The 26,951-nt window shown below is 41.5% G+C and overlaps 2 protein-coding genes across 6 annotated transcripts in view; both read right to left on the reverse strand.

The window, feature by feature from the left end:
* The window catches only part of CPQ (carboxypeptidase Q), a 166,469-nt gene extending 155,045 nt beyond the window's left edge, over window positions 1-11,424 (reverse strand). For 2 of the 5 annotated variants that reach the window (XM_072851188.1, XM_072851191.1), the window contains exons 1-2: window positions 11,285-11,424; window positions 3,245-3,314 (exon numbers count right to left, since the gene is read on the reverse strand). The gene's annotated coding sequence lies outside the window, so the exon portion shown is untranslated. Of the gene's footprint in view, window positions 1-3,244; window positions 3,315-9,963; window positions 10,066-11,284 lie in introns of all 5 variants that reach the window. The other 3 variants (XM_072851189.1, XM_072851190.1, XM_072851192.1) reach the window with 3 other exon arrangements.
* A 10,243-nt stretch (window positions 11,425-21,667) lies between these two features.
* Window positions 21,668-26,951, reverse strand: part of SDC2 (syndecan 2) — a 62,184-nt gene continuing 56,900 nt past the window's right edge. Inside the window, exons 3-5 of the mRNA XM_072852139.1 lie at window positions 26,124-26,257; window positions 25,190-25,325; window positions 21,668-23,918 (exon numbers count right to left, since the gene is read on the reverse strand). Of these exons, the coding sequence (XP_072708240.1) occupies window positions 23,755-23,918; window positions 25,190-25,325; window positions 26,124-26,257 (434 nt within the window). The 3' untranslated portion in view covers window positions 21,668-23,754. The remainder of the gene's footprint in view (window positions 23,919-25,189; window positions 25,326-26,123; window positions 26,258-26,951) is intronic.

The raw sequence follows: 26,951 nt of genomic DNA on the forward strand, positions 1-26,951 counted from the left end.
AGAAATCTGGTGAACATATTGCCAGACTTGTTAAGAAAACTGATATTCTACTCTTTTGCCTGCTTACTGTAAGATATGCCCACCGAGCCTTCCCTTTCCAGAGCAACAAAGGATGAATTTGTAAATGCAACTACATGAAAAAGGCACAGTGTCAAGAATTTCTCATTACAATTGACAGAAAAATGATCTTTATGATGCACACATTTCTTTAGTTATATTAAGGGTGGGAAAGGATATTAATTTCAATGAGATACGTTATGAAGTATGTCGTTTATGATTTCGTCATGTTCACTAGGGCATAATACTGGTACTCAAATATCATACCGTATTCCAACATATCAACATCAGAAATAAATTGCTACAGCTCAGTGACAATGTAAAATTGGGGCTACCATCCCACAGCAGACTGCACTGCAACGTACAAATAAAAGCAAACTTAAAAAGTTTAAATGTAAAGAACCAAAGCAATGAACAGACTGTAAATAAAATAAACACACTTTACGTAAAGAGATTGATAGAAAACTGGGTTTTAGCCAATGTTGAGTAATAAATTAGCAAAACCAGACCTCTTTCTGATGTTGAGGAAAGCTCCAACACCATTTCTTCATCAAAGCTACTCCCCAGTGCAGCACACATTTCATCATGGAGCACTACGGCTACCGTGCATAAGGCAGTTCCGATTGTGCATTTAACTTCTAATTACTTTTTACTGCCATTTAAGAGACAAAAAATTATCACACAATTTTGCTACTGCAGGACAAAAGAAGTCAGTTATGACAAAAGACATCTATCCATATTAATATTCATTTTTTTTAATTTCAAGTGGCATTCAACAGTCCCTGTTAGGATCACAGTCCACAGTGCTACTCACCGCAGAGATACACTGAGACAAGCGTGCCATTAGGGCCTTACAACTACAGACAGATAAAATGGACAAACAATTGGAAAAGGAGGGACCCAGAAGTGACATCTTAAGTGACGCAATTGCCACATGAAAGGCATTTCAATTAGCATGACCACTCAGCCCCTTTCTCCTGACACTACCAAGAGGAGCCGATCAAAAGCTTGCTGCAATGAAGCAAATGGTCGTATTACAAAAAGTTAACTGGAAATCAAAGTGGAAACAAAACAAAATAAAACAAAACCACAACAAAACAAAGAACATACCAAAAAATAAACACAACAATTATGTAGACAGGACAGTGACAAATGCTGACACCAGTGAGTCTGGGTAAGACAATTCCTATTTTTCTGAGCCATGCAATTCTACTTCCAAAAGTTAATTTTTAAAGATGTGTTTGTGTTGTTTTTTTTTAATAGAGGATAGCAAAATACTTCTAAATGTAAACAATTACTGTATCTGGTATGTTGTAATAAATATCTGAAAATGTCTGTTCTCAATTTATTTTTGTTCACACACTAACACAGCTGGCACGTTTCTATCCAGAATTCTCATGCAGTGATTCCCAAGACCCATCATGCAGGTGACCTGTGAGACAGCTTACACTGAGCTGCAATAGGTTAGCTAATCTTAGATAAGTATCGACGACTTTCTGCGTAGACAAAATTTGAGCATGGGAAAATATGTACAGGAAAGCCTAGATGTATAATTTTTCATGTGCAAGCACCTCGATGCAAAATTTAAAGTTCATTTTGAATATTTAGTTCGCAAACATACAGCTTGGTATACTAGCTACAGTATCTTACAGGTCTTTTGTTTCTTAAGGGGAAAGAGAGGTGCACACTGCTCAGAACCAAAGAATAACTGACACCTCAATGAACACCAATTTCTTAATATCTTTCAATGAATTACCACTCTAAGCAGACAGATGAAACAGAAAAAACTTCTCTCTGAAGCAGCCAAAAAGTGACAGCATAAACCTGAGCGGATGTTCAAAGTGGAATCAAGAGTCTAAAGCACCTCTTAGAGAATGGTGGTTTTGTCTCAGTATCAGTATCACAGAAGTATCACCAGGAAAAGTAGCTGTATTAGCCATTTGTATGTTGAAATACCATTCATATGCTCAAATTAAAATATTTAATTGAGGGCAGTAGCATTGGACTAATGGTATCACATATTATAAACATTTTCTATTTAGTAAGATCCTTACACAGTGAATTATCTATAAAGCTAAATATGCCTACAGTATAGTTTTCAGGTTCGGGAATATTAGCCATTGCCCTTGATCAGCATTTTTCAAGAGACGTGAAGCCAACAGTTTCCAGAAAGTAATTTTTTTTCAATTGTTCATCAGGGAAAGTCTTTAGAAAAAGCTCAAAAGATAATATAATACAATATGTTTTAGATAATGTTAATACAGATAACTGTGCAAGCAAAAATAAATGCCTTGATCTTACACAGCTATACTTGCAGAGATACCATAGAATATACATGCACAAATACCAACAGCAGCTTCAGAATAAATGAAAAAAGTACCACTGCTAAAACATATTCAGGAGCTACCCTGGAGACAGCTTTCCAAAATGGCAAAAAATATTTCTGAGAAGGAAGGTAGTTTAATGAACTATGAAATTGCCTTTTCTCAACACAATTATTGTTTGAATCTCATAGTATTAGAAAAACAAATGGAGGTCTATCCTTTAAAATCCTCCCAGGTTCTCTGTTCTAGCTGCCAAACTATCCATGGTACCATTTCTTTGATCCAGATGTTTAATAGGGTCTTGAATCTGACAATACAAAAGCTGATACTGTACTTGAGTGTCATGTTAAGGGAAGATACTGACTTTGGCAAACATAAGCTGACTAGGTATACATACATGTCATTTTCTGGCACACATTGTACCACATCTGGCACACATTCTACAGCACCTGCAACACTAGAGACAGAATGCGATCAACCCTCTCTCTGCAAATATTATGTTAAGACATCTCCCTGGCTTTGCACTGACATAATTCTGACACTGCACTTGACCAATAATACTCACAGATTAAATTACGCCAAGAAAGTACAGGAGCAAATAAAACAGCCAAAAGTTTCCTCCTAGGTCTTAAACACTTCTGCACAGTTCAGATTGCATAAGGCAATCTGACCTGCATGTCAGCTCCCAAAATCCAGAGAAGTTTTTACACTGGCCATCTTTGAGAAAACCAGCTCACCACTGCTGCCATGAACACACCAGACCCAGGTGAGTGCCTACACCCAAACTCAGGAAGCACACAGGAACTTCAACCAAGCAGAGCCCAGAGAGTCCACAGCTCCACTTCCAGACCCCAGTTGCTCACCCTATCCTTCTGCTATTGACAGCCACGTGACAGCCACAAGCTCCTTCTGGGTCTGCTGGAGGTGTTATGCCTGGAACACAATAAAAAGTGAAGCTATTTAGACACTCTTAAAATTTCTATTCAGATACAGTGTTATCAAACTGGGCAGGGACGCCAGGTATTAGGACACCTCTGGCTTTTATCCTGCCTGTTAAATAGCCCTCTGCAAGCACAGCTTTGGGAACGCTGCCTTTAAATGTTTCTAGACAAAAGACCAATCATTAAGCAGACAAAAGCTTGCAGAATCAACCCACTTAGAGCACTTTATTTAGCTATAAATGGTGATTTCCAAAACCGCACATTTGCCCTGTCATAACTGCATAAAATTCAGAGGGCTTTATCCACAGCATGAGTAGAGACTATTTAACATTTGGGGCTCTAGTGTTACTAGTATGAGGAAAAAATAGAGCCTCTGCCGCCTTCAGTGAATCCAGATGTTGCAAATGTCAGTCTCCTCATGAACTAAAACACAATTGCAAATTAAAATGAAACTGGTATTGGAGGATCACTTACACTCGGTTTTGATTTTATCACATATATCAGCTTGCAACTGATCAGGGGCAACTGATCAGGTAGAGCTCTCACAAAGTTACAACTACTCCTTCATTCAGGAGCAGCCAAAAAAGACATCTTTGACTTCTCGATGAAGCGCTGTTCCTTTCAGGATGACAGTTTCATCCACACTTCCACAATTTCCATATTAGGGTCACTCCTCAGAAAGCTCTTCTTTGAAACCCTTTGGAAGCCAGGCTGGGACATAAACAGTGCTTTGGGGAATGAATTATGTATCAGTTCTGCTCCCTGATGACAGCAACTTCCCAGTTATCCATTGGAACAGATCTGATGGTAACACTAATCCTACATCCCTTACTCCATGTTTGCCAACAAGCCCTACTTGTTGAGTACAAAGTACTTAGATATAATCACCAGGAGAGCAGGCAAGGTCAACAAGAAGCCTACATTTCTTAAGTTTACTATCCCATTTAATTCCTAGATTAAGGCTTTTTCTACAGCAAAGTTACCTCCTGCTTTCAGAAGAGCAGCTGAGCTTGCACAGACCACCACTCCCAGTTGCAGCAATGCTTGCACCTAACAGCCCAGCTGTTACCTCAACACAGCTGAAAATGTTTTCCAGGAAAAAAAGCTAGTATTAGCTGACTTTGACTGTTCCTATGCCGCTTGTCTGTAGGGACAAGAGATGTTAGACAGCATGTTTCATTTTGGTAACTTTGGGAAGTTGCATTAGACAGATGCCTACTGTAGCTATTATTATTTACCCAGTATGCATGTGCATCTGTTTTCTTATATACAGTTCACATACTGATAAGCTCCCAATAGTTATTTTTATATAACATCCTTCAAAGGAACTTTCCCATGCCCCCATTCCTGTTTGCATGCTGCTCAACCGGGCTGCATGTTCTGGATTGTCAAAAAACAGGCGTCTGAATACATTTAATTCTAATACCAATGCACCGAGAACAGAAGCAATGGAGAAGTGCCGTATCTTCCAGCATTACAACAATGAGGAAAAGCCAAAGGAGATAAAGCAGCATGTGAAAGGGGAGAAAAAAAATAGAAAATTTGACTACTACTCCCCGAAACATAACTGCTCTGACTTTGGTAAACCCTTGATGCCTGCAAATGCATGATGGTGGGACTGACAAGAGTGTGGTGTGTAATGCAATGATGACATAGCTGAGAGGGCTGCATCATAATCACAAGAAAATAGTACTGGTTTAAAAAAAAGAAAAAACAAACAAAACCGAGCATATAAAAGTCAGATATGCTTCATAGACACATACATCACACCATTTTTAACTTCCGGGTTCATCTCCTGACTTAACGTCAGGGTCAGCAAAACAGGATTCACTTTGTATGGGGTTTTTTTATGCTTCTACTTTAAATAAAACTTGTCATATGATCTGGATCAAAGAAACATAGGATATGTCACTATTGATAATGATAGCTCCTCAAATAAAGCTTAAAACATGCATTGACTTCTTTTGGCCTAAAAGCTTAAACCATAAAGCAATTTTCACAAATCCGTTTCACAAATAACATAAGATGGGAGAGTATGATGGGGGGGGATCATTTCTAGCCATGCCAAAATTCCCATACTAGAGAAAGCATAAAGTCTTGTTCGCTTATGAACACAAAATAACTCATGTTGTTCCGTCAAATAGATTATTTTTACTCAAAACTAATATTCTGGGCCAAAAAATAAGACCTACTTTGAGCAATGAGAGGACTGCTAACAGAAGCACCACTTAGCACTGGGAAATACCTTTTCCTCTAGGGAAAAAGACTTGCGAATGAGTTTTCAGCTCACCTACTGCCAGATGGAAATACAGAAAGATAATCATACTGTTCTGACCATCTCTTTTTCCAATGAAACAAAAAATTCATTGTCCCCATCAAAATTTAGATGTGAGGCTGAAGACACCGTTGTCACCTGCTATTAGCACAGCAAACTTAAGAGATGTTTTGACGTTCAGCATAAGCTCTTGTCTCGAAGTTTCTTCCAGTTTGACCACTTTCTCCTCTCTCATCACCAGATTTGCTGGAACAGTCCAAAATCGCACAACTAGCCCTGTATGATCCACCCTTATCAGATATGCTGGGTTTGGCTATGTCAGGTCTTTTTAATAATCACAACTGTAGCGTACACCAGATCGCACTGCAAAGCAAGATGTATCTGCTGACTTAGGCAGCATCACTTGCTGGAAACAAGCACATCGGTCCTCACTTGGTTACTCTTTAAAAGGCAGCCACAGAGAGACTCCTGATACCACGCTTTCTGCAAGTTTTCTCTTCAGCCATAACAGGTAAGTCCAAAATGAAGCACGAATCACAGACTTTAGCTGCGGTAGTAACATATATTAAAGTCAGCGTACGTATATTTTACCAGCCTATGGACCGGGCAACAGAAGGTTTGGATCAGTTGTGCCTAAGTCCATCTAGGTCCTAGCTACGGTGGCTCTGCCCTCCAAATTGCCATTCACTTGCACCAGAACTTCATCCATATGGTCAGGCAGCAGGTTGGTTCTGGGAACCAATCCAGTGAAAAACATTTATTCTTTGTTAGCAGAAATTAATCATGAGCATTAGTACCAGTAGGTTAATGGTAGAAGAGAAAATGGGGATGTACTACTCAAAGGAAGATTGGACTGTGGAAGTCCCTGCAGCCTGAAGAGCAGACAGCTTTGCTCTTTCCACCACCTCTGCTACCTGGGTGAGAACTGGTGGCCAAGGAACAGGAGGGTGGCTGGGGTGGAAACCTCTGCAGCAGCTGCCAGGTAAATTAGACAACTCAAAGCCTGCACAGAATTTTCCAAGCCTATTCCTGAGACTCTTTTGCTTCTGAAAACCCTCCAGAGATTCCTTACCCAACAACTATTTCAAGACAACCAAACTGAACAAGAAATTAAAATCAAGTTGACTTTGGTTTCCTTCTAGGGTATCTCACAGTGCATCACTGAGGTAGAAATTGTCTGCTCTGTGTATTTTTCGGCAGCACTGAATACATTACCTGAGATTAGTAATGTACTTTTCTGCCTTATCTAGTTGTCATAAGAGAAAATATTAATAGCCCGTTGCAGTATATGATCAATCTTAAAGAAATTAGTAACTTACAATTCTTTTTGCTTCCAAAACAGTACAGAATTTCATTAAAACTCCGAGAAGTGTTTTCGCAGTCTGCCACAGAAGAGCATTCGTGTTTTGTATGGGAGAACATGACCAGAGAGAGCACTAGAAGGTGAGCCCGGTGATGCAGAACAGTAAAAATCAACAAGATCAGAAACGCTAATCTCAAAACGTGGGGAGAGCAGAAGGGGAAACCATTACAGATAAATCAAATTTGTGCTTTGGTCTTCAAAAGTTACAGATAAAAAGGTGGATGCCTTCCCAACAGAGTCTATTGGCTCAGATCTCATTTTAAGGCCTCAAAAAAGCACATTTCTTTCTCAAATGTCTATTGGCACACGCATAATATTACATAAGCCCCTTTTGTGGGGCTACTAGGAACACAAAATTACTGTCGACTCACTTGTCTTATGTAAATTCACAGTCAAGTGCCTCCTCTGAAAAAAACTAACACAAAAATTAAAGACACAGGATATCAATATACATGTAGCAGATGAAAGCTAGAAAAACTGGGGGAGGGCGGCAGAGTGATCTCATTCCCTTTCACACAGAGTGTTCTAGCAGGAAATGTACTATCACTACATTTGAGTAAAAGATCAGACACCATAACCAGAAACTGGAGAAGGAAAAAAAACCCTACATATATACTTAAACGCGAACTGATTTCTCACGTAAGTACTAAAACAGGCTTCACAAGGGTCACCACAATTCTCAGTTGCACAAGATGCTGCTACATCTGTGGGGTCACAAACCAGGTTTGGGCAAATCCTGAGCTGGTGGAAACTACCACTGTTGTACTGAATGCAGGATGGTCACTCAGGCAAGTTTAAAATAAATCTTAGTTGTTTATATTTCCTATGATGTAAGAAATGTCTATGATAGGTGACCTGAGAGTAACCTCCTCTCGCTATAGCATAAAGATTATTGATTTAAAATTTATCTTAGACAATTAAGAATTGAGATAAATTTGACTGGAATTTTTCTTTTCTAAAACAGCATTAGTATCTTTTAAAATCAGGTTTTAAGATCACAGGCCTTTTACCATTCCTCTGATTGCAATGGGTAGTAGAGAGAAACATTTTGCCAAAATATATAAACAACTTCTTAGAGACGTATTTTAATCCGTATGTCTGTTCATTAGATACTTCTACTGAATCCCTCTTTGGCAGCAACAGCACCAAAGGGATTTTCACATTTTTCTCTCACACCCACTGTGGAGAAAATTCATCAAACACATCTATGTTAATTAGACTTAAAAGACTCTGAGAAAATATTATTATTATTAATATCAGGACAGAAAAAAAGAATCCAAATGAGCTGGATGTCTCAATGCTCTCCATTAAAAACAAAACCCAAACAAAATAAAGAATAAAATAAACAGATAAATAAATAGACCCCCCCACCACTGGTCCATTCTCTCTGCCTCAGAAAAAGAAATCAAGCCTCTTGTAAGATCAAGGCACCTAAAGTATAATTTTTAAAACTACAGGTTAACAAGGTAAACATTTTTCTCAAGCTGACATACAATTTTTTGTTCTATTGTAAATTCAAAACAAAAAAGACCAGAGCATTCTCCACAGATTCTGTCAGAAATACTAACTTAATCAAGTAATTGGCATTTAGGAGATTACGAATCAGAGCTAAAAATTCACTACTGCCACCACAGTGAAAATGTAAGTGGCTGGGGGTCAACTGAAGAAAGAACTTACATTTATTTCAGTACTTTGAGATTATTGCAAACATTTGGTAACAAAAAAGTGAAAGATTACTGCAATGCAGTTTTTGACAGACAGTACTTCCTGTCAAAACAGAACAGAAAGAACTGTAGAGCTTCAAGATTGTAATTGTTTCGTACATTTCTACGCACAGAGTACTTTTTTAAGCAAAATTTTTCACCCCTGCAGCTGCTATCTCTTAGATGTACTGCCATCCTTCATCTTCATCCTCCCACAACTGGAAAGGAAGGAAGAAATGACAAGACAAAGGTTTCAATCTTAAAACAAGAAAGTTTTATACACTATAGCAGGAACAGATAAAAGAATCCCATGTGCATTATGAGTTCGTGCAATTATATCAACAATAAGAGACTGTGTAAGTAAGTTGCTTCCTTTCCTGATCTGGCATTAAAGACATGCAGGCATTTGCAAAACCATGTTATAAAACAAGTAAGAATTTATATGAGCTTTTACTGACAGATGTCTCCCAACAGGGGTCAATGCCAGGTTGTTCTTCCCCAGCCCAGATTTGCAATCTGTTCTTATCTGATTTAGTGTCTTATTGTTCTGCTGTTCAAAAGAATTATATATATTTTAAAAACCAAGAAATAAGATTGGGTAAGACAAAGGCTTAGTATGAAGCTCCAAAGCTGCAGTGGCTCTGATCCAAGTTTATCTGCACAGACTTCATCTGAAAGATTGAAGTTTGGGTAAAGTAAAACTGATTGCAAGGCACAACTGATAGACACCATCCAAGATAGAGTGGATGTGTCTAAAGAAATTAGTCAAAATTTACAAAGAAACATGGGATGTAAGAAGTCTCACGGATATGGCTGGCTTTGTAGGGTTTCTTTGGGGAAAGAAGTGTTTGAGGTTTCATTCAAAATAATAATCTAACAGACAAGACTGGAAGGTGATTTTAAGGAGTGACAGTAGGTAAGCAGGAGAAAGACTTTTAATAAAAGCTTTCATCCTCGTAGAAAAATAACCAGAGCAAAATCAAGGCCAACTTTTGTCACCCTAGCTTAAATCTTAAGAATTTCTCAAGCTAAAATAGAGAGATACATTCTAGATAGACATAGATGTAAGCAGTCCTTCCAATCCCATACAGGGATCTGTTCTACAGTCATACCAAGGATTGCTTTATAAGAAAAAACACCCACACGCTGCCCTTTCATCAATAGATTACAACACTCTTACAGTCTTTTGATACAAGAGGGTGAGCAGATGTGGAACAAGCTCCAGAAACAGTAAATATTAATCTAATTTTGAACAGAGTGAAAACCACAGACATGCAAAATTTTGAAAATTAAGGCTTACAAAACAAGAAATCAGGATTTCAGGTGTTGCATGTGTACGGCCCTCTCTGACCAGGTGCTTTGAGTGTTCATGCAGCACTTAGGAAAGTCAGGTCCCAAAATTCTGCAGTTTGAAGGAAGAAAGAAGTAATCAACAAGAAAACAGAAATCCGGTGCTTGTATTTTGAATTTTCTCTTCAGTGGTTCTGAGCAGACTTGTAACTTGTCAGACACAACCACCGGATTCAAAAGGCTCCTCCGTATCTAACGCTTCCTTAGTAAAATCTGATTCAGCTTGCAGAACTTACATTTTTTCATGTTTTATCTCACTGTTCTCTCCCTCATATATATTTTAGTACTTCTATAAAATATGTATATGCATATACACAGATATAAAAATTGTATATACATATATAAAAATGCCTCTCTTCTTATATACTTTTCCCTTTTGCAGCAATTTTAAAAGGGTAGTCTTTAAAGTCCTGCCAAAACAAATCTAATGGGTACTAGTTACTAAAATTTCCTACTCAGAAGCACTAAACTACTTTACATGCTCGAACCTCTTCACTATGCAGCGTGCTGTAAAACGTCATTGACTACCTAATGCACCCATCCGGTACCTATGGGTTTCATCCGTGTGCAGTAGCTTTCAGCTTAGCAGGCATAGCTTTCAGCTCTGCTGGTTTCAAGACCACGGCAGGGCACCGTGCCTCGCCTAACGCCAACCACACGTCCCCCAAGCACGTGCACGACAGCCACCTACAACTCCGGGTCGCTATTTGTTTTTAAATACGAGGAACGAGAAGGTAAGTGGGCATTTCTTTGTCACGCGATGGAGCGTCCGTGTTCCTGGAGGGCGACCAAGCTGATGTCTGTTCCCTCCAGAGAAGGGTGGCAGGACGGGCGCGAGGTGGGCCCAACGCCCCGCTGCCAGGCCGGGGGGCTCCGGCCCACCGACCCAGGGCAGGGCTGGCCCGGCAGCACCCGAGGCTGCGGCCCGGCGGCTGAAGGCCCCACTTCGGGGGGGGACCCCAGCACATGCTGGCAGAACTTTAAAGCAAGCCCTCGGCAAGAGGAGGAGACGGGGCTGAGCCCCGCCGGTGATGACGGCCTGCGTGCCCCTCCTCGCCCCCAGCCAGGCGGCGGAGCCGGAGCCGGGCCCCCCGCGAGAAGCGCGGCCCCGGCAGAGCGCTGCACCCGGCGGAGGGGCGCCGCCAGCCCCGCTCCCGCGGCGGCAGGCCGGGCCGGGCGAACGCTTCCCGGGCGGGGCCCGCGGCCCCCTGCGAGGAGGAGAAGGAGGAGAAGAGGAGGAGGAGGAGGAGGGGACCAGAACAAACACGCACCTTCCCCGTGCCGAGCGGGCCGCGGCGGAGCCAGCGCGGCCCCCGCCTCCGCCCAGCCGGCTGGGGACGGGGCAGGGGGAGGAGCCGCAGCCGCCGCGGCTGGGGGAAGGGGGCGGGCCGCGGCCCGGGCCCGGCTGGTGCCGGTTGCGCCGAGGCCGCCTGAAGCCGCGTGGAAGCCGCCTCAGAGCCTGGGCCGGCCCCGGCGCTGCGTTGCGGGCGAGGACGGGCGTCCCCCCCCTTGCCGGCGGGTCAGGCCGCGGTGCCTCGCGGTGCCTCAGGCCGCCCGACCCCAGCCTCTCGGGGAGGAGGCCTGAAAACTCCCATCCATGCACCGTCACCAGCCCTTCCCGGGGAGAACCGCCTCGGAGCTAGGGGCTGCCTGCCACACGGGATTGCGTTTCTGTAGGCGGGCGGGTCGTGTGAGCGGTGCAAGGACGTACAGCAAACGGAGGAAGCCTGAGGAGGCTTCCCTGCTGCCTGCACGGTGGCAGCGGCCTGCTCGCTGGGTACCTCAGCATGGCGGCAATACCGTGTCGTTCGCTGCTTTCCAGCGTGCTGAGAGCCGTCACTGCCTTCACGCTGCGGGGAGCCGAGGCAGGGCCGCCGCTTCTCACGGGGCGGCCTTCTGCACAAGGAACATTGCACTCATTTAAATAAAGGTGTGTTTATAAAAACACTTAGGTAAATGAGTGCAATTTCTTCTGTAGATAAGATCTTAAAATACAAACATGGGTCTTAATCTGCAAACACCTGAATTGAAGCCCTCGATTCGTTCTATTTAAGTCAATGGGACTACCCAGGTGCTTACAGGTAGGTGTTTTTAGGCTCAAAGCCCTTGGTGCATTTCCAAAAAGCTGCTGTAGCAGGAAGACAGTGAAGAATTTCCTTCTAATATTCAACACAGTATTCCAATATTCATGAACTCTCTGCCTAAGTGAAAAGAGTAATACTGATGAGCTTCATGGGTGTGTACCTTGAGGAGGGATTTGAAACACACATTATTATAAAATAATGCCTGTCCCTGCCAACCTGACTCCTCCACCCATTTATTTGAGGTGACTCATTTGTATTTTTTCACTTGGATTTTTCAGTGCACAATCTGGATGGTACATTTTTACAGCTGGGGCTGTCCCCCCTGCTATACAGATAACAGAGCATGCCCGTGGGATGCAACAGTAAGTTTCTCCCAAACTGCTGCAGTTCTTGAGAGCCCTGTTCCATTGAGGGTGACGAAATAACTGTTTAAATAAAAATGCTGAACAAGTAAATTTCTATTGGAGATCTACCTGTCTCTTTCCTGTGCATTCTGTGTATTCTTTACATATCGTGCCCTATAAACTGTAAGTGTCTGTCTGGGACTATATGTCTGGAAAGATTATACACAGTGATTGAGTAGTTCTAAATGTGTCGCTGTAGGTCATGCAAGAAAATATTCCATCCTCAATGGCTGGCTGTTGCACCCACAATGTCTTGAACTTAACCATCAACACAGGGCTTTCCTTTTTGCTTGCAACGAGAAACAACATAGCACAGGTCTGCATGAAGGAGCTCATGTGAAACTACACTTGTAGTATTCAAATTTAGGATTTGGATTGATTTCTGGGAGGAATTCCTTCTCTCTTCATTTGTTCCTTTACAATTAAATCACCTGGTTTCCCATTATTTTTTCCTGAGTTATCTTCCTTTATTAATCCTTCCACAGTCAAGGATGAATGATGATAAGCTATCTTTTTTCCCTGCCACCAAATAGTCAGAAGGATGGAGAAATCTTGTCATGGCTGTCATTAATCCCAGGTCACAGGGAAGAGGAGAGCACACTGCTCATGTCTTCTGTTGCCCTTGCCTGAGAAGCAGTAAGTAAGAGCAAGAAAAGAGACCTAACAACAAAACCCAAACCTCTTCAGCCAGCAACACACACAAATCTGTTTATGGGTTTGAAACACATCAGTACCCACTTAGCCTCGGGAAAGGTATTTCCATCACACCCATCTCTTATGTTATTTTCTCATATTTTGCATTATTCACTAAATGCATAGCTTTGTTTTCCTTTAGTTTGCAGCTTCGGGACTTTCAGATGGCTGTTCTTCCCTCCTCGGGATTGTAATTGTAAATCAGGGAGAGGCTGGAGCTAAGGAGACCTGCACTCAGTTTTCCAGACTTCATAAGCTACACTGGGCAAAATCCTAGCCCCCCCCACCCAGAAATCACCCGTGTGATCCATCTTGCATACTTCTGAACTCATTAAGACTATTCAGGTGCTTGAAGGTCCCCATATGGATGTATCTTTACAAGACTGCTATGATTACACTGGTAGGAACAGCGTCAGAGTCAAGAACTTAATATTCAAGAAAGGGATTTGATAAATCTGAATGTCAAAAATAATCATAATTACCTGATTGTAACTTGGTGCTTCAGGGAGTAAGCCAGTATCTAACTCCTAGAAAGGGGAATGAAATCTTATGTGAGGACAGATCTCACTTTTTACTGCTGGATTTTTTCACCTTCTATTACACAGTACATGAAGCAACTGGTGGAGTCTGCTGTTAGGCAGAGGATACCGCCTGAATGGATCCTGAATCCCTTCTGATATGACAGTCACTTGGTACCACGCTTCTCCCTGTACAAAATGGGGATGATGCTATTATGCTGTGCTTTGTTTTTCCAATCCGTTTTGGCTGCATGGTTTTTGGAGCAAGGACTGCTTCCGTGGAGCTCTGAACTTTATTGAAGTCTCTAAAATGTGACTACATTAAAATAATAAGAAGAAATCACAGGCATATTCACATACTAATTATTATGCAAAGTGAGGAGGGGGAGGGAAGAAAGCATGAGATTCCTTTGAAAAGCTGCCAGCACAGGTCCAAACAAAAAAGGTGTTTGAAGTGGGAGCACACTGTACCAGCCTGAAGGAATTGCCAATATACCAGCTACCCTTGTTTAGAAGCATGCTCTCAATTTTCATTTTATGACATTTATTTACTTTACTAAAGCATTTTCCATTTTTTGTCTCCCAAAAGTCTCCTCTAGGTCCACATTGTATTTCAGTACCACTAGAAGGTATTTTCTTCATTTAAAGTTTTTCTTTGTTGCTTTGCAATGTAGGCAGGTAAATATGGACTGCTAATTAATGCAAACTTCAGCTTTTATTTCCTCTTCTTTTTCAGTTAAAGGAGCTGAAAAGAAATATTCCTAAGCTTCCAAAAGTGCTGTTTTTCATTTCTTCCTAGGAAGAAGTGTTCAAGCTTGACCCTGACTTGTACATCTTTCTATTTATGCAGCCTGGCAGCAAATAAATATATCTTAATAGTGCATAGAATGGGGAAAAAGGTAGGGACATTGTGCAAGAAAAACAGCAGGCCCCTCGTGGCAGCTATTCTTCTGTACAGTTCTGCTAGCTTTGCTGCTGCTGCATCAGAGACTCATGTTTTTGGGTATCAAGAGCAGCATCAGCTGAGAGCAGAACATCTGCCAGCAGCGGGTTGCTAGGGCGTGCTTGCTTGGGACACATCTTAGCTGGGGCCTGTCCAGTGCCACGCAGGTTTACTGTCAGAAGTCGGCATTAGTTGCCCCAAGTTTCTATGCATTCTCATACTAAGTTGATGTAAGCCAACAAAGTTCAGCTTCCCCTGCTGAAGTGAAATCTCCTTTCTGAACAATACAAGCCAACGTATAGCTACTAGCAAAATGATGCCACTGTATACATGCTCCAAGAACACAGTGATGTTGGCAGCTGCGAGCCCTGGGTCCTTACAGCAGCCCTTCTGCTGTTACAGCCTCTTGCAGCGAGGGCATGCAGCACCTCAAAAAAGCAGTGATGAACACACATGCTCCGAGGACATAAAAATGCCAGCAACTCATGACCCCACAAAAATTCTGGCAGCAAAACTTGCTAGTAAGACATAGACTGGCAGTGTAATTTCTCCTGCAGATTACTACAAGTTTACTTACAGGGGCAATAGCTTTGCCACAGGAAGGTTGCCACAGGAAGGTTTGCCATGCCACAGGAAGGTTTTTGTTAAGCGTTGGTGGAAAGTGTTCCCACTTGAATCTCCTTATAAACTGTGTGGCTTGTGCTGCCATGGGTGGAGAGCAGTGCGTGGGCACCTGATGTGAAACCAGAGGTGCAAGGAGCCTTCTCTGTGCATTCCTATGGATCTCCAGTCTTCAGGTAGCAATTGGTCCAGCAATATACATGAGTCCACCTCTACTCCTGTGTTTACAAAGCAAAGGCATTTGGATGCCTAACATCAATTATCATATATTTGCATTAAAAATACATTAAATACTGCTCTAAATAACTTCCCTTACAATGAAGGAATTAAATCGTAGTTTCTCTCAGCAACTCTCTCCACTACAGCTAGGTACCTTTATTCATCTCAATATTTTTGTGAGGATAAAATCCAGAGTCAACTTGCTCAAAATCCAGGTTCAACTTACTCAACATATATTTGTCCCAAACAAGTTTAAATCCATAGATACTTTTAAAAATGCAGATAAAAATACATCTTTTATTTCTGGATATAAGGACTTAAAGGGAATTCTCTACCCCGCCATGTACCAAAGCAGCCCTTTTTTCATAACACATCTACTGTAATGGTGAGTTCCGAGTTCAAAGGACATCCAGTGCAACCCCACCACCCTGCATGAAAACACAGTTACTCCCTGGGCACAGCTTGGGTCTGGGTTCAACTGTCTTGAACATGTTACAGACTGTCTTCATACAGGATGAGCCAATAAAATATCCATCTAACAGAGGCAGACAGGAGGCTGAGGAGGAGTGTGACTTCTCTGGGTAATGATGCTTCAGCCAGCCATTGCACTGGGAAGGGGAGCGTTCTTGGAGTGGCAGATACTAGACAGATGGACAGAAACTGAGTGCCAAAATAGCTTGTTACCATCTGAACAGGCCCAAAAGTGAGAGGCATTTTGTGATGGGTTTTTAGACACAATTCCCCACTCAGTGTGTGGATGCATGCTTTGAGACCCAGCTTCACCACTATCTCATTCTAGGTTTAACTACAAGACCCTGAACAGGCTGGTCAAGTCAAGCAGCGATAATATAGCATTAATCATTTAAACTTTAAAAAAATGTGATTCTGCAAGAGAGTCAACATGTTACTATCAAAACTAACTAAAGTTTTGGAGTCCTCTTCTGATCCTCTATGGTATATATTTAGAAGATGGCATGATTCTTACTCAAATTTGATCACAATTTGAAAGCTTTGACACACATGCTGAAAAGTGAAAAGCTGATATACTAAGACCTTGTGTAAAAGAATATATTGCTTATTTAAGGACAGGTACGTATATTTCTTAGAATCTAGAAAAGCCAGAGCTGAACAAGTCTATGGAGTTTCAGAATCTGCATTAAAAGTCCCATCAGGAAAGGCTGAAATAAAATTCCACTTAGCTTTTAGTGGTTGAATGTGTGTTATAAAAAGCACAGACTGGCAGAGAAAAATGGATGATGTCTACTGCCAGAGCTGTTACAAAAATCAAACCATGAATTGGGAGAAGTCACATGGCTGAGCACCTGTAACCAGTTTTTGAGATGATAAAAGAAAACTTTAGACTCTTTGACAGCTCTTCTGTAGGTATAAAATTCTCTTTTTTTTATTTTCAGGCTTTTTTTATAAAATCACTTAGAAGCTGAAAAAGCAGGAAAGCTTGTACTCTTCCAACCTATGGGAAAAAAGAAGAAAGACTGAGACCTACTGGTTTTAAAGTCTTAACAGACATTGTGATTTCAATTACTCAATTCAATAACTAGCAAAAATGCTTTTGCCTAATAAATAAGTTACTTCCAATAATTACATATGCTTTAAAGTCAAAATGCTTTGGCTAATCTTTGTTCTGATGTGCTTAATATATTTTACTTTATAAGAAGTGCTAATTTTATGCATTCTTAATGAAATCTCTATTTCCATGGAAAAGCAAGTTGAAACAAATAAAAGCTATAAACTGAATCAGCTGGTAAATAAATATTTATTTGCCATTTTTAACATAACAGAATGGAAACACTAGAATATAAAAATGGAAGTTAAGCTTTGTAATGTCATAAATATGTAAATAGTGCGTGCTCCTGCAGAGCAAAAAGAAGTACAAAATTTACTGTAAAGATTAAATGACCAGTTAACAAGTTGTCTTGTTTACCAGCCGATGAAAACCAATTTTCTTTAGGAAAATATCTGAGCACATGCAAAACAAGGTGAAAGCTGATGATTCAAGGAAAGGTTTCTTGCTGCTGCTTTGATTGTAGTCAATAATTTAAGCTGACTGTGATTCTCAGGGAAGGTTTTCCTACGGGGTGCAGCTCAGATAACGAAGATTTACTAGAACTGCTCCTGAAGCCTTGCCTCACCAGCATGAAGGTAGCACAGCCGCTAGCCTGGCAGCAAGGCACCAGGTCAAGGCAGGGTCCTTCGTTCGAGCGTTTTGGTCTGCGGAGGAGATAAGCTGTGCCCTCAGCCAGTTGAGACTCGGCCCCAGAAGCTGTTCCTTCCCAAGAAGAGGTTTTTCCCCAAGTCAGCGTTAACTCAGCTGGCACTGTGGGCTGGTCCAGAAGGAAGCACATGCTCCGCTTCTCTTCCTTTCACAAGAGACTCTTCTGTTAGCTCTGCGGTAACGAAAATTACAGGGATGAATGATGAAAACTGAACTTTGGACTGTTTTACATTCTTTCAGTACTGTTTAGTGTGATGGTTGTTGACTTCTCCCCTGCCGCTATATTTAGAAAGGGGAGTAGGAGGGAGTTGAGCGTTAGTATTACGGGTTATGACACAAAAACATCAAAAAGTAACTCTGTTCCGATTTCTCTTTGGTATCCTCTGGGGAGCTGTAGTGTTTAGAGAAAGCTCCTGTTCCACCACAGGAGCTCAGGAAAACAGGCACCAAACCGTAGGACTACATATGGCCATACAAGGTGGGTGGGTAACTAGGACACAGAACTTTCTCCTCCACTGAGCTTAGTTTCCCACCACTAGATAAGCTTCAAGTAGCTTGTCTGGCGGAATTATTGTTCCTTATACGTCAGCGCTTGGTTCATTTTAGGACTAAAAATAGAAAAAAATCAGAACCTTCCTTTGCATTCAACAAATCAACAAAAGATCCATGGGAAAAAAAATTGCTTAATGCCCCAGAAGAAATCTAAATGAATTAAAGTCACCCCCTACAGAGAACTTGGGCTCTGTTTATTTTCAACAAACTATTACAGGTTTTGCAATATTCTTCTGGAAGTTTTTCACAAGTATTCCTACTTCCTCTCACTCCAGGCTGGGCCTGAACTGCCATGCTGGAGGAATTCTTTGGACCTGACCTTCAGCCATGAGAGATAGTGGCCCTCAGCCCCAGCCCAACTATGGCACAGTTTTTAAGCTGCAATGTGAATTAAAAAACTCCAGAAGTCTGCAGGCTATGCCATAAACACACTTGATATGGAAGGAGTTAGGGGTAGTGAAAGCTTGACATCTCCCAAGCATGGAGAAGAAATGGAAAGTTGCTTCAATATGCAACAGCACATCTCAACTACAAAGCCCCGGTTGCACGTCTCATCTGTTTCTTCCCACCTGCCATGGACAAAAGACAACCCAGACCCTTCCAAGTGCAATGCAGCACCCTAGTAGTTGCCTCCTGCCGCCCTCCCAGCATCTCCTGTGGGTAGCAGAGGGTGTGTGGGGTCAACCTTGTAGATCCTCCACCCGTTTTGCTATACCAGTTCTTCTGCAAATCCTGGGGGTGAGCAGCCAGCAGAAGCTGCGACTGGCAACATGTGCAACAGGTAGCACAGATCTGCGATGTGCTGGGAAGCTGTGTGCAACCAAGAGCATCTCTCAGGGTATGACACCAACATCTGCCCACCTTTCTGACTACAGATTCTCCCTGTTAAGAGCAAGTTCAGTGTGATGGCAACCACTAAAGAAAACAAAATGCCTTGTAACTTCCAGTGGAAAACGTCAGCTGTCAGGACAGTTTCTCTTCCTGTCTTCTTTCCACTTACCCCAAATTAATGTCTGTAGTTCTACATGGGCCCTGTCCCCTCCCCCACATCCCTGCTAGAAACTAAGCTCAGATACTGCAAGCACACAGAGGGTTTTTCAGAGTTCCACCCACGCAAGCAGCTACTCTGCACATCCGATGCACATGTGAAATTGGTTCACAGCAGTCAGGGCAGGAGCCCACGTTTCCATTTCTAGCTCTACTGCGCTTAGGTTTTATCATTTGTTTGTTTTCAAAGCAAAAAATATACAACTTTACTTCACAGGGGAAGAAATCTTGGCAAAGCATCTTTTCCACTGGCAGGGTTGGGTTACAGCTCCTCCACTCCCACCCACACAGCTGAACCCAGCGCCTGGTCAGCCCAAGAGGCAAGAGGAAATGAAACGCACATGTCAGCATCCCCCTCTGCCGCTCCAGTCCTTAGCAAAACCGCTCTTCTGCTCCAGCCATGAACCATCCCAGGACTAAAAGATGTGCCAGGGAGGGGGATGCTTGCTGTACCTTTTCTCAGACAATCTGTACAGCAAAGTTGTGCTTCCTCAACCTGAAGAAAGTTTTGGAAAGGCAATGCTCGGAGAGTTCACAGCACGGAGTTTTCACACCAAGGTTCAGAGCTCGGTCATACACAGGCAAAAGCTTAAATGTAACAAAACTAATATTAAAGCTCATTAAAAATGGACAATAATATTGCAAATTCCTTAAAGGACATTATGCCAGTCTGATTAAGCAAGTGCTAAGTAACAAATATAACTGATTGCAAGTTTAAAAAAAATTGCTCTATTATTTTCATCTGTAAGAATAGTTTCCTTAGAGATCTTTTTCCCCTCAGATTCCTTTCCCCTTCTCCTTGTTTGCTTACTTGAACAAAGAATGTAATACTAAGCATGCTATCATCATTTCCCTCACACCAATAGTTTTTGTTTAATGTTTATCTGGATACTTCTTTCCTTACAAAAGTTTCCTGTATTCCATATGTTGCTTAAAAGTAGTATCTGTCATTTAAGACTGCACTCCATCATTTCAATACACAGCTCCAAGGGAAAAGAAGAGCAACAACTAGCCAAAGTGACAAATATGCTATTCTCTTGTTAGGAGATACAAGAGGACAATTTTGGTTTTAATTTATCCTATTTCAATGAAGTACAATGCTCAAAGTGAAGAAAAAACTAGCAACGCAGCCTGTAAACATGAGCTACAATTCACTTTTAAAGCTGGCAAGCAGAGGAACAAGGAACTCAACTTCTGAAGTTATTTCTCCACGAATAAAGCAAAGGTGAGAGACTGCTTTTAACATAAGCTTTACGTTACTTGCATCGGGCTTCATTTGCAAAGAATCTAAGAGGAAGTAACCATTTATAACCCAGAGTAAATCAAAGCAAAATGGCATTCTGATAAACACTAGAGCCTATCAATCACAAGGAGGCGCCGGATCAGGTTGCTGAGGAATTTCGGAGCTGCTACAGCAGCTCCAGCAGAGAAGAGCCAAGGGTCTTTAGGAAAAGCCATCCCAGAGGTACAGATGCCGCTGCTAGCTGCGGGCATGTGGCGCAGCATCCACAGCCTGGCACCGGGACTCCCAGCTGCCCAGCAACATCCATGAGTAGCCAGAGTATTGCTAGAAACACATCCAGGAAGGGGAAAACAAAAGGGAAGCAAAACTGAAGACTAACTCGTGCTAGGAACGCTCAGTGTAAGAGATGTGCATTCAGCTGCCCATTTCTTCTGAACAGCGTTGCTGGAAGCTGGGTGTCTGCATCAGCCTGGTTTTTTTCAGCCTGATGAAAACTGAACCGACGTTTATAATTGAGATGATAGCTCTGTTAGAATTTTTCCCCAATAGTATGGTTTGGCACTGAAAAAGAAAGGCAAAGAGATTGCGAGATGATAAATGCTACTATCACGCCTATTGCACATTAAAGAAGTTTCAATTTTTTGTTAGGGAGGGTGGGAGGACTGTGATATTTTAAGTCTGCGTACATAGCTGAAGCATTACACCTCTTCTGCGTATAACAGAGTGGATAATGGATGTGTAGGGGAAAAAAAGGTGAGTAGTGAAATAGAGCTGAAACTTTACCATTGCTTCTGCTTGTAAGCAGATGCAGGAGGAACCTGACAAGCATAATATTTGGTAGCCTGCATAATTACAACAGAAGTCTACCTTGGATAAAGTGTCCTGTGCATAGTATACAGGCAGAGTCTAACAATATAAATAAAAAGAAAACAGCTTCTTAATATCAATTCACTTATGAAGAAGGAGGAGACAATTTATCTAGTGTTTAATATTTATAGCTATACTTACAGCGATATTCATTGCACCCTTAAAGAAAATTCAGATCTACTACCTTAAGCAAAGTGGGCTTCAAAAAACTGGATGTCAGACTATACAAATAAAGTATTAGTTTAGGCATGGTAGACTTTATTTTGGCACTTTAACAAATGCTTTATTTTACAGCAGTGGCACAGCATTTGCCAGAAATTCTCTTTTCTTGGCACAGTTATTTCAAGCAGTTATTTTACTAATTGAATTTCACTAAATATTGCACAATAAGATATACCTGTTAAATTCTTACCCTGTTTTTACTTGTTGAACTTGTATGGCTTTGAAAAACTTGCCAGTAAGTATAAGTAATTTAAAAAGCAATATATTAAATATTTTAGCACAGGATAGTGTTCGTTTGTTCCTAAATGACCACTGAACTTGGGACAGCAACAAATACAAGTTACGCAACTCTTATCTGAAGAGCTACCAGATCTTATTTACAATACATTGCCATTTCTGAGAAGCAGTTCAGCTTGACGTCCTGAACACCTGTATTTTGGAAATCTCAAAAATAAAAATTGAGGAGGTTAACAGAGCAGAAGACGAAGCCATTTGTCTGTTACAAAGCATAATATAAGGAGGCAGACTATCGTCTTCTCCACGTGCCCCTCTATCCGACACCTATCTGTGGTCTAAGCAACAGAGCCTTTTCTCTTCTACTTGGAATATTTCTTTCTTCTCTTATGAAGATATTCCACTTGTCTCAACTCTTCTGCTGGAGTCCGAGCAGAATAAACCAAAATTCTCCAAAAGGCCAGGGAAAAAACAAACCAGAACAACAAATCGAAAACCGATATACACAATAAATGAAACCAGGTACTCCTTTGAATTTTACAGTACGGAAAACAACATTTGCAGGAAGAACAGGTCTGTGTCAATACTGCCATTAAATATAATGCAAAGGTTGAATGACTCATAACTCATACACCAGATGCAAGACTTCAACATTCCCACTTTTCTCAGCAATAAATCTGGTCCGAGGATCAGCCTGATCAACAGCCTTTTTTTTTTGGTCTGGATTTTTAAGATCTACTAGATGTACTCTGACATTAAAACATAAGCAAGTAGACATAAAATGAAAAGCATATAAAAGTATATCACAATGGAATTCTCAGTATTAGGCCACATGATTTATTCAGTAGTGTTTATGTTCCCAAATTACAATTATGTCTATCCATGTAAGACTACAAAAGTTACCATTAGAATTGTCTGTGCTTATAAAATACCAACATTTTCTTTTACTGTTATATACTCATTAACACCAGTCTGCGACAAGTTACATATAATCATAGGCACTTCAAAGGCTTTAAAAGACGTTTACAACTTAAATGCATTTTTAAAGAACAAAAATTGAAACCCCTACTTGTACCTTCAAATTGCAAATAATTAACAAATACAGTGGCCATAGAAATCTGCAGCAACTTCTCAAAATACTGTTAGAGTCTTTGGGTTTGCTTAGGTTTGTCAGTAGCTTACTCCAAATCTTCCTTACAGGAGATTTGTTTAGTAAGAATACGACTATACAGTTTGTAGTAATAATCCAATTTTACACATTAATTTGCTGTTACAAATCTCACTGAAGCTACAGGTACGCTGAGAAACAATGCAAAGTGTAAAACTGATATTCTGACACTTAAATTTATACAAAGTGGAGGTTAAAGTTTACATAGCTGAAAAATTACATTTACACTAAAAGTTACTGTTATCTGAATTATCTGAAGACAAATTGCACCATGACAACTACAAAAAGGCATTTTTTGGAAACAGATAAATTAATGAAATAAAAACGAACTTGTAAGATCAATCTGAGACATGCCGACAAAAATTAAACAACTTTCATTGAACCATAGGATAAAACAATCATTTTCATTATTTTATATTTATGCATAAAGTTTTAAAAATGATTCAGTGAACATCAATGGTTTTATAAAATAATGCTTTGCCACTGTTATTCACAGAACACTGCAAATGTTAAGTTTTAATTTTACATTTTTAAAGGAATACATGAAAAGTTTTAAATACAATGGGATTTTATCATAAAGGTGCCATAATGGCTCTTTAATGAAAAAAAAAAAAAAAATCTTCATTATTCTATGCAAAAGCTTTATTTAAAAAAGTTCAGTGATCTCATAAATAGAGACACTAAATAGGAATTTTATGCATAAAACTCCTTAGTAGGTGCCTTTTGATAGGCAGCACAGGATGGTTTACGTTCACCAAGGTCGTAACTGCCTTCATCCTTCTTTCTCATGCGATATACCAGCAGCAGGATAAGGAAGATTGCGAAAAGAAAACCGATAACTCCGCCAGCAATAACAGCTGTAATCAAAGAAACAGAGATTCACAATATGCCGGAAAAACAAGTTTAGCACCACGTTTCTTTTTCATCTCACACAATGAGTTTGCCATTACTTTCAAATTACAGAAAAGGGCTCCTGTTACGCAACTGTCTTAGATTATTAGTATCCTGAAATATACTCTCAGAAAGCCTGTTTGTATTTATGAAGGCAATCATTTAAAAGGACATTCCACCTACAAGTGAGTGATCCAACAATGCACAGCTCTAAAAAAAGTTATTAAAAATTTTCCAAAACCTCAGTTAAGAAAGCCACCCATCCTGCCAGAGCATAAAGTTGTCTTCATTTATAACAACATTTAAGTTTCTTTCAAACTCATTTTTCAACAGTTAACATTTTCAGCCTTAAAAGAACTATTTTCTTACAGTAGCTAAGAAATGGGTTTTCCCTTTTCTCCATCAGTTTTCACTCTGACTCTAGACTGAAATGAATTTCCTGCTGATGAGTAATAGGAGAGAACATTTCATGGAGCTGTAGGAACAGAGGCGTTACATTCATCATGCACTTGGGAGTGTGTAGAAAGTATCAACTCCAACTAGACTTCAAGAGCAAACCCGCGTGCTTCCACTAGTGTCGATATTAAAGGCTATTTCACATTTTGGTGCTCAGAGGAAGATGCGGTCCAAAACTGTGTGACCTTCATGGCTCCCAACACCCCCTCGCTGGACACGGGGGAAAAGTACACCTGTAAACATTGTTCTTATGCCAAAAAAACCTCACAGGTAGGAAAGCCACGTGAAAACATTTGTGGCCAGCCTGTGCCTCCCTGGGTCATGCATGGAAACAGACCCTCTGTATCCTAAGGACAGCGCTCATCCATCCCTCTCCATCTACCCATCCACCCACCCCTGCCGTGAGCTCTTCCCAGGCAGCATCCATCTGCACCAGATGGACCAGACAGCGATGTGCTCTCGGGAGTGTGGGTGAGAAATATATTTCTGCACCGCAAGCATCAATCCAAATTGCAACTCCCTTTCTGAGCTGTGGAAGCTCCAGATATTCATCAGGCAGCATTCAACTTGCGGGTGTCAAATCAATTAGCAAGACTTCACTATTAAATAACTCCAGAAGATGCCGGTCTCATTCTCATCAGATCAACCACTGTCTACCCCATGAATGTGTTTAAGAATCTATCAAGAAAACACAAACGTTGAGTTTGCATTATTTGATATGGAACCCCTCTGTTTTCAGTGGTATTTCTGGCGAGATGGACCTTGGCAAACGATGCCTCACCTGCCAGAACTTCTGTTCTCTGGAAGAGGTTTTCTGAATGCTTCTCGGTGAACACGTCTGTGTCATCCCCTGGCTCATCACTCTTTTTCTTGGCATCTGTCTCGGGCCTTTCCTCTTTATCGATTTCTTCAGGTGACTGTGGCACAAAAAGGAAAACAGAGCATCACTTACAGACAAGGCGCACTGCAAGTCGGCACAGTCACTACCCGCCACAGGCAGCCACGAAGCTGTGGCTCTGCACGCGTACTCCACAATACCCACAAACACAACACATGGGAAGCTTTTTGACTGCAGAAAGCTGTGCTAGACATTGCAACTGGATCTATTTGTTGTCATGATGTCGGAATGAAAAACACTATCCACAAGTTTAAAACCCCCAGAAGTATATTTAGCAAACAGCTGTTAAATATTGCCTGTGTTTATCAGAATAACAGCCTCTGAATGAAATAACAATTCTGAAATTAACACATCAGGTATGTTATATTCAGAACACCTCTGAGGGTAACTTAGACAATATTACCTATGGTGGTAGAAGGAAATACTGAAATAGCAAATGGAACCTGGCAAGTGTTCAAACTACAGCCAAACCACACAACATTCTCCTTTGAGAAGGGAAGTTTCATGTAGAATTTTTGAATAACTCTTAAAGAGATGTAAAAAAGGTAGAGCTCAGACTCAAAGGTATCATGAGAAACCGCTTGTGTATCATGAGATATTCTTTTTTGCATCTCTCTTTTCTTTCACGTGAAATCCAGATGTCCCTACATAGACTTTCTAGCAGGAAAGAAACTGAGCAGCTCTGTATTCATGTAACAGGCTGCAGTAACATTAAGCTTGTGGAGGCTTTTTAATCCATGTAAATCAAAGTTAACATCAAGCCACCAATGGGGTACAGCAGAACCATTGTAAATGGTGTTGCTCTCCAGCCACGCACCTTTGTTTGTGCAGGCACCTTGGTCTGCATTTTCACCGTGGTGGTCTCGGCCCTAGATGCATCACTAGTTGTCGGTAACTTTGGAATTGTTCTGGATGTTGTTATCACTGCACTATCCTCATCTTCTTCAGCACCTGGAGACAAAAAAGGTGACATATCATTGACCTGTGAAATTCTTCCAGACCAATTACACTTTTTATTATGACACCAAGGTAGGGGTGCTTGCACAGCCCACCCTAGGCAAATGGCCTAGATGACAATGCCTGCTAAGTTAAAAGATGCGAGTGCAAACAGAATGCCCCAAACTGCCAGGGGATATTTGCCCCAAGTGATCCCATGAAAGAGGAAGGGGGGCCATCAGCCAGATTTAGCAGTAACCAGGAAATTACCACGATATTTTTGAAACAGAAGGAACCAGCCTGAAAGGAAGTATGAAAAAAACATGAACAATTGTAACAGGGAGAGACCCTGGAGTGGAAGCAGCAGCCGTCAGGGCTGGTGTGACCCTGTCTGATGTGGCCCGTGGCACCGGGGGCTCTGCCGGGGCTTGGCACCACCACCCCCCACCCCGTGTGTGCCCCCAGAAGCCACCTCCAGCTCTCCACGGGGACACCCCCAGGACCTGCACCCCGGGGGCACAGGGTCACGTCCTGGGGGTGGCAGGAGGGGCTGGGGGCACTCGTGTCTCCCACAGCAGGGGTGTGCAGGCAGGGGGTCCTGCACACCCAGACAAGGGGGGCTTGCACACTCCATGGCCTGCGAGAGGGATGTCTGTGTGCGCACACAAGTCTGTGTGTGCGTGGCACATGTTGGGATCAGTTACAGAAC

The sequence above is a fragment of the Ciconia boyciana genome, chromosome 2, assembly GCF_034638445.1.
Source record: "Ciconia boyciana chromosome 2, ASM3463844v1, whole genome shotgun sequence".
NCBI lineage: Eukaryota > Metazoa > Chordata > Aves > Ciconiiformes > Ciconiidae > Ciconia > Ciconia boyciana.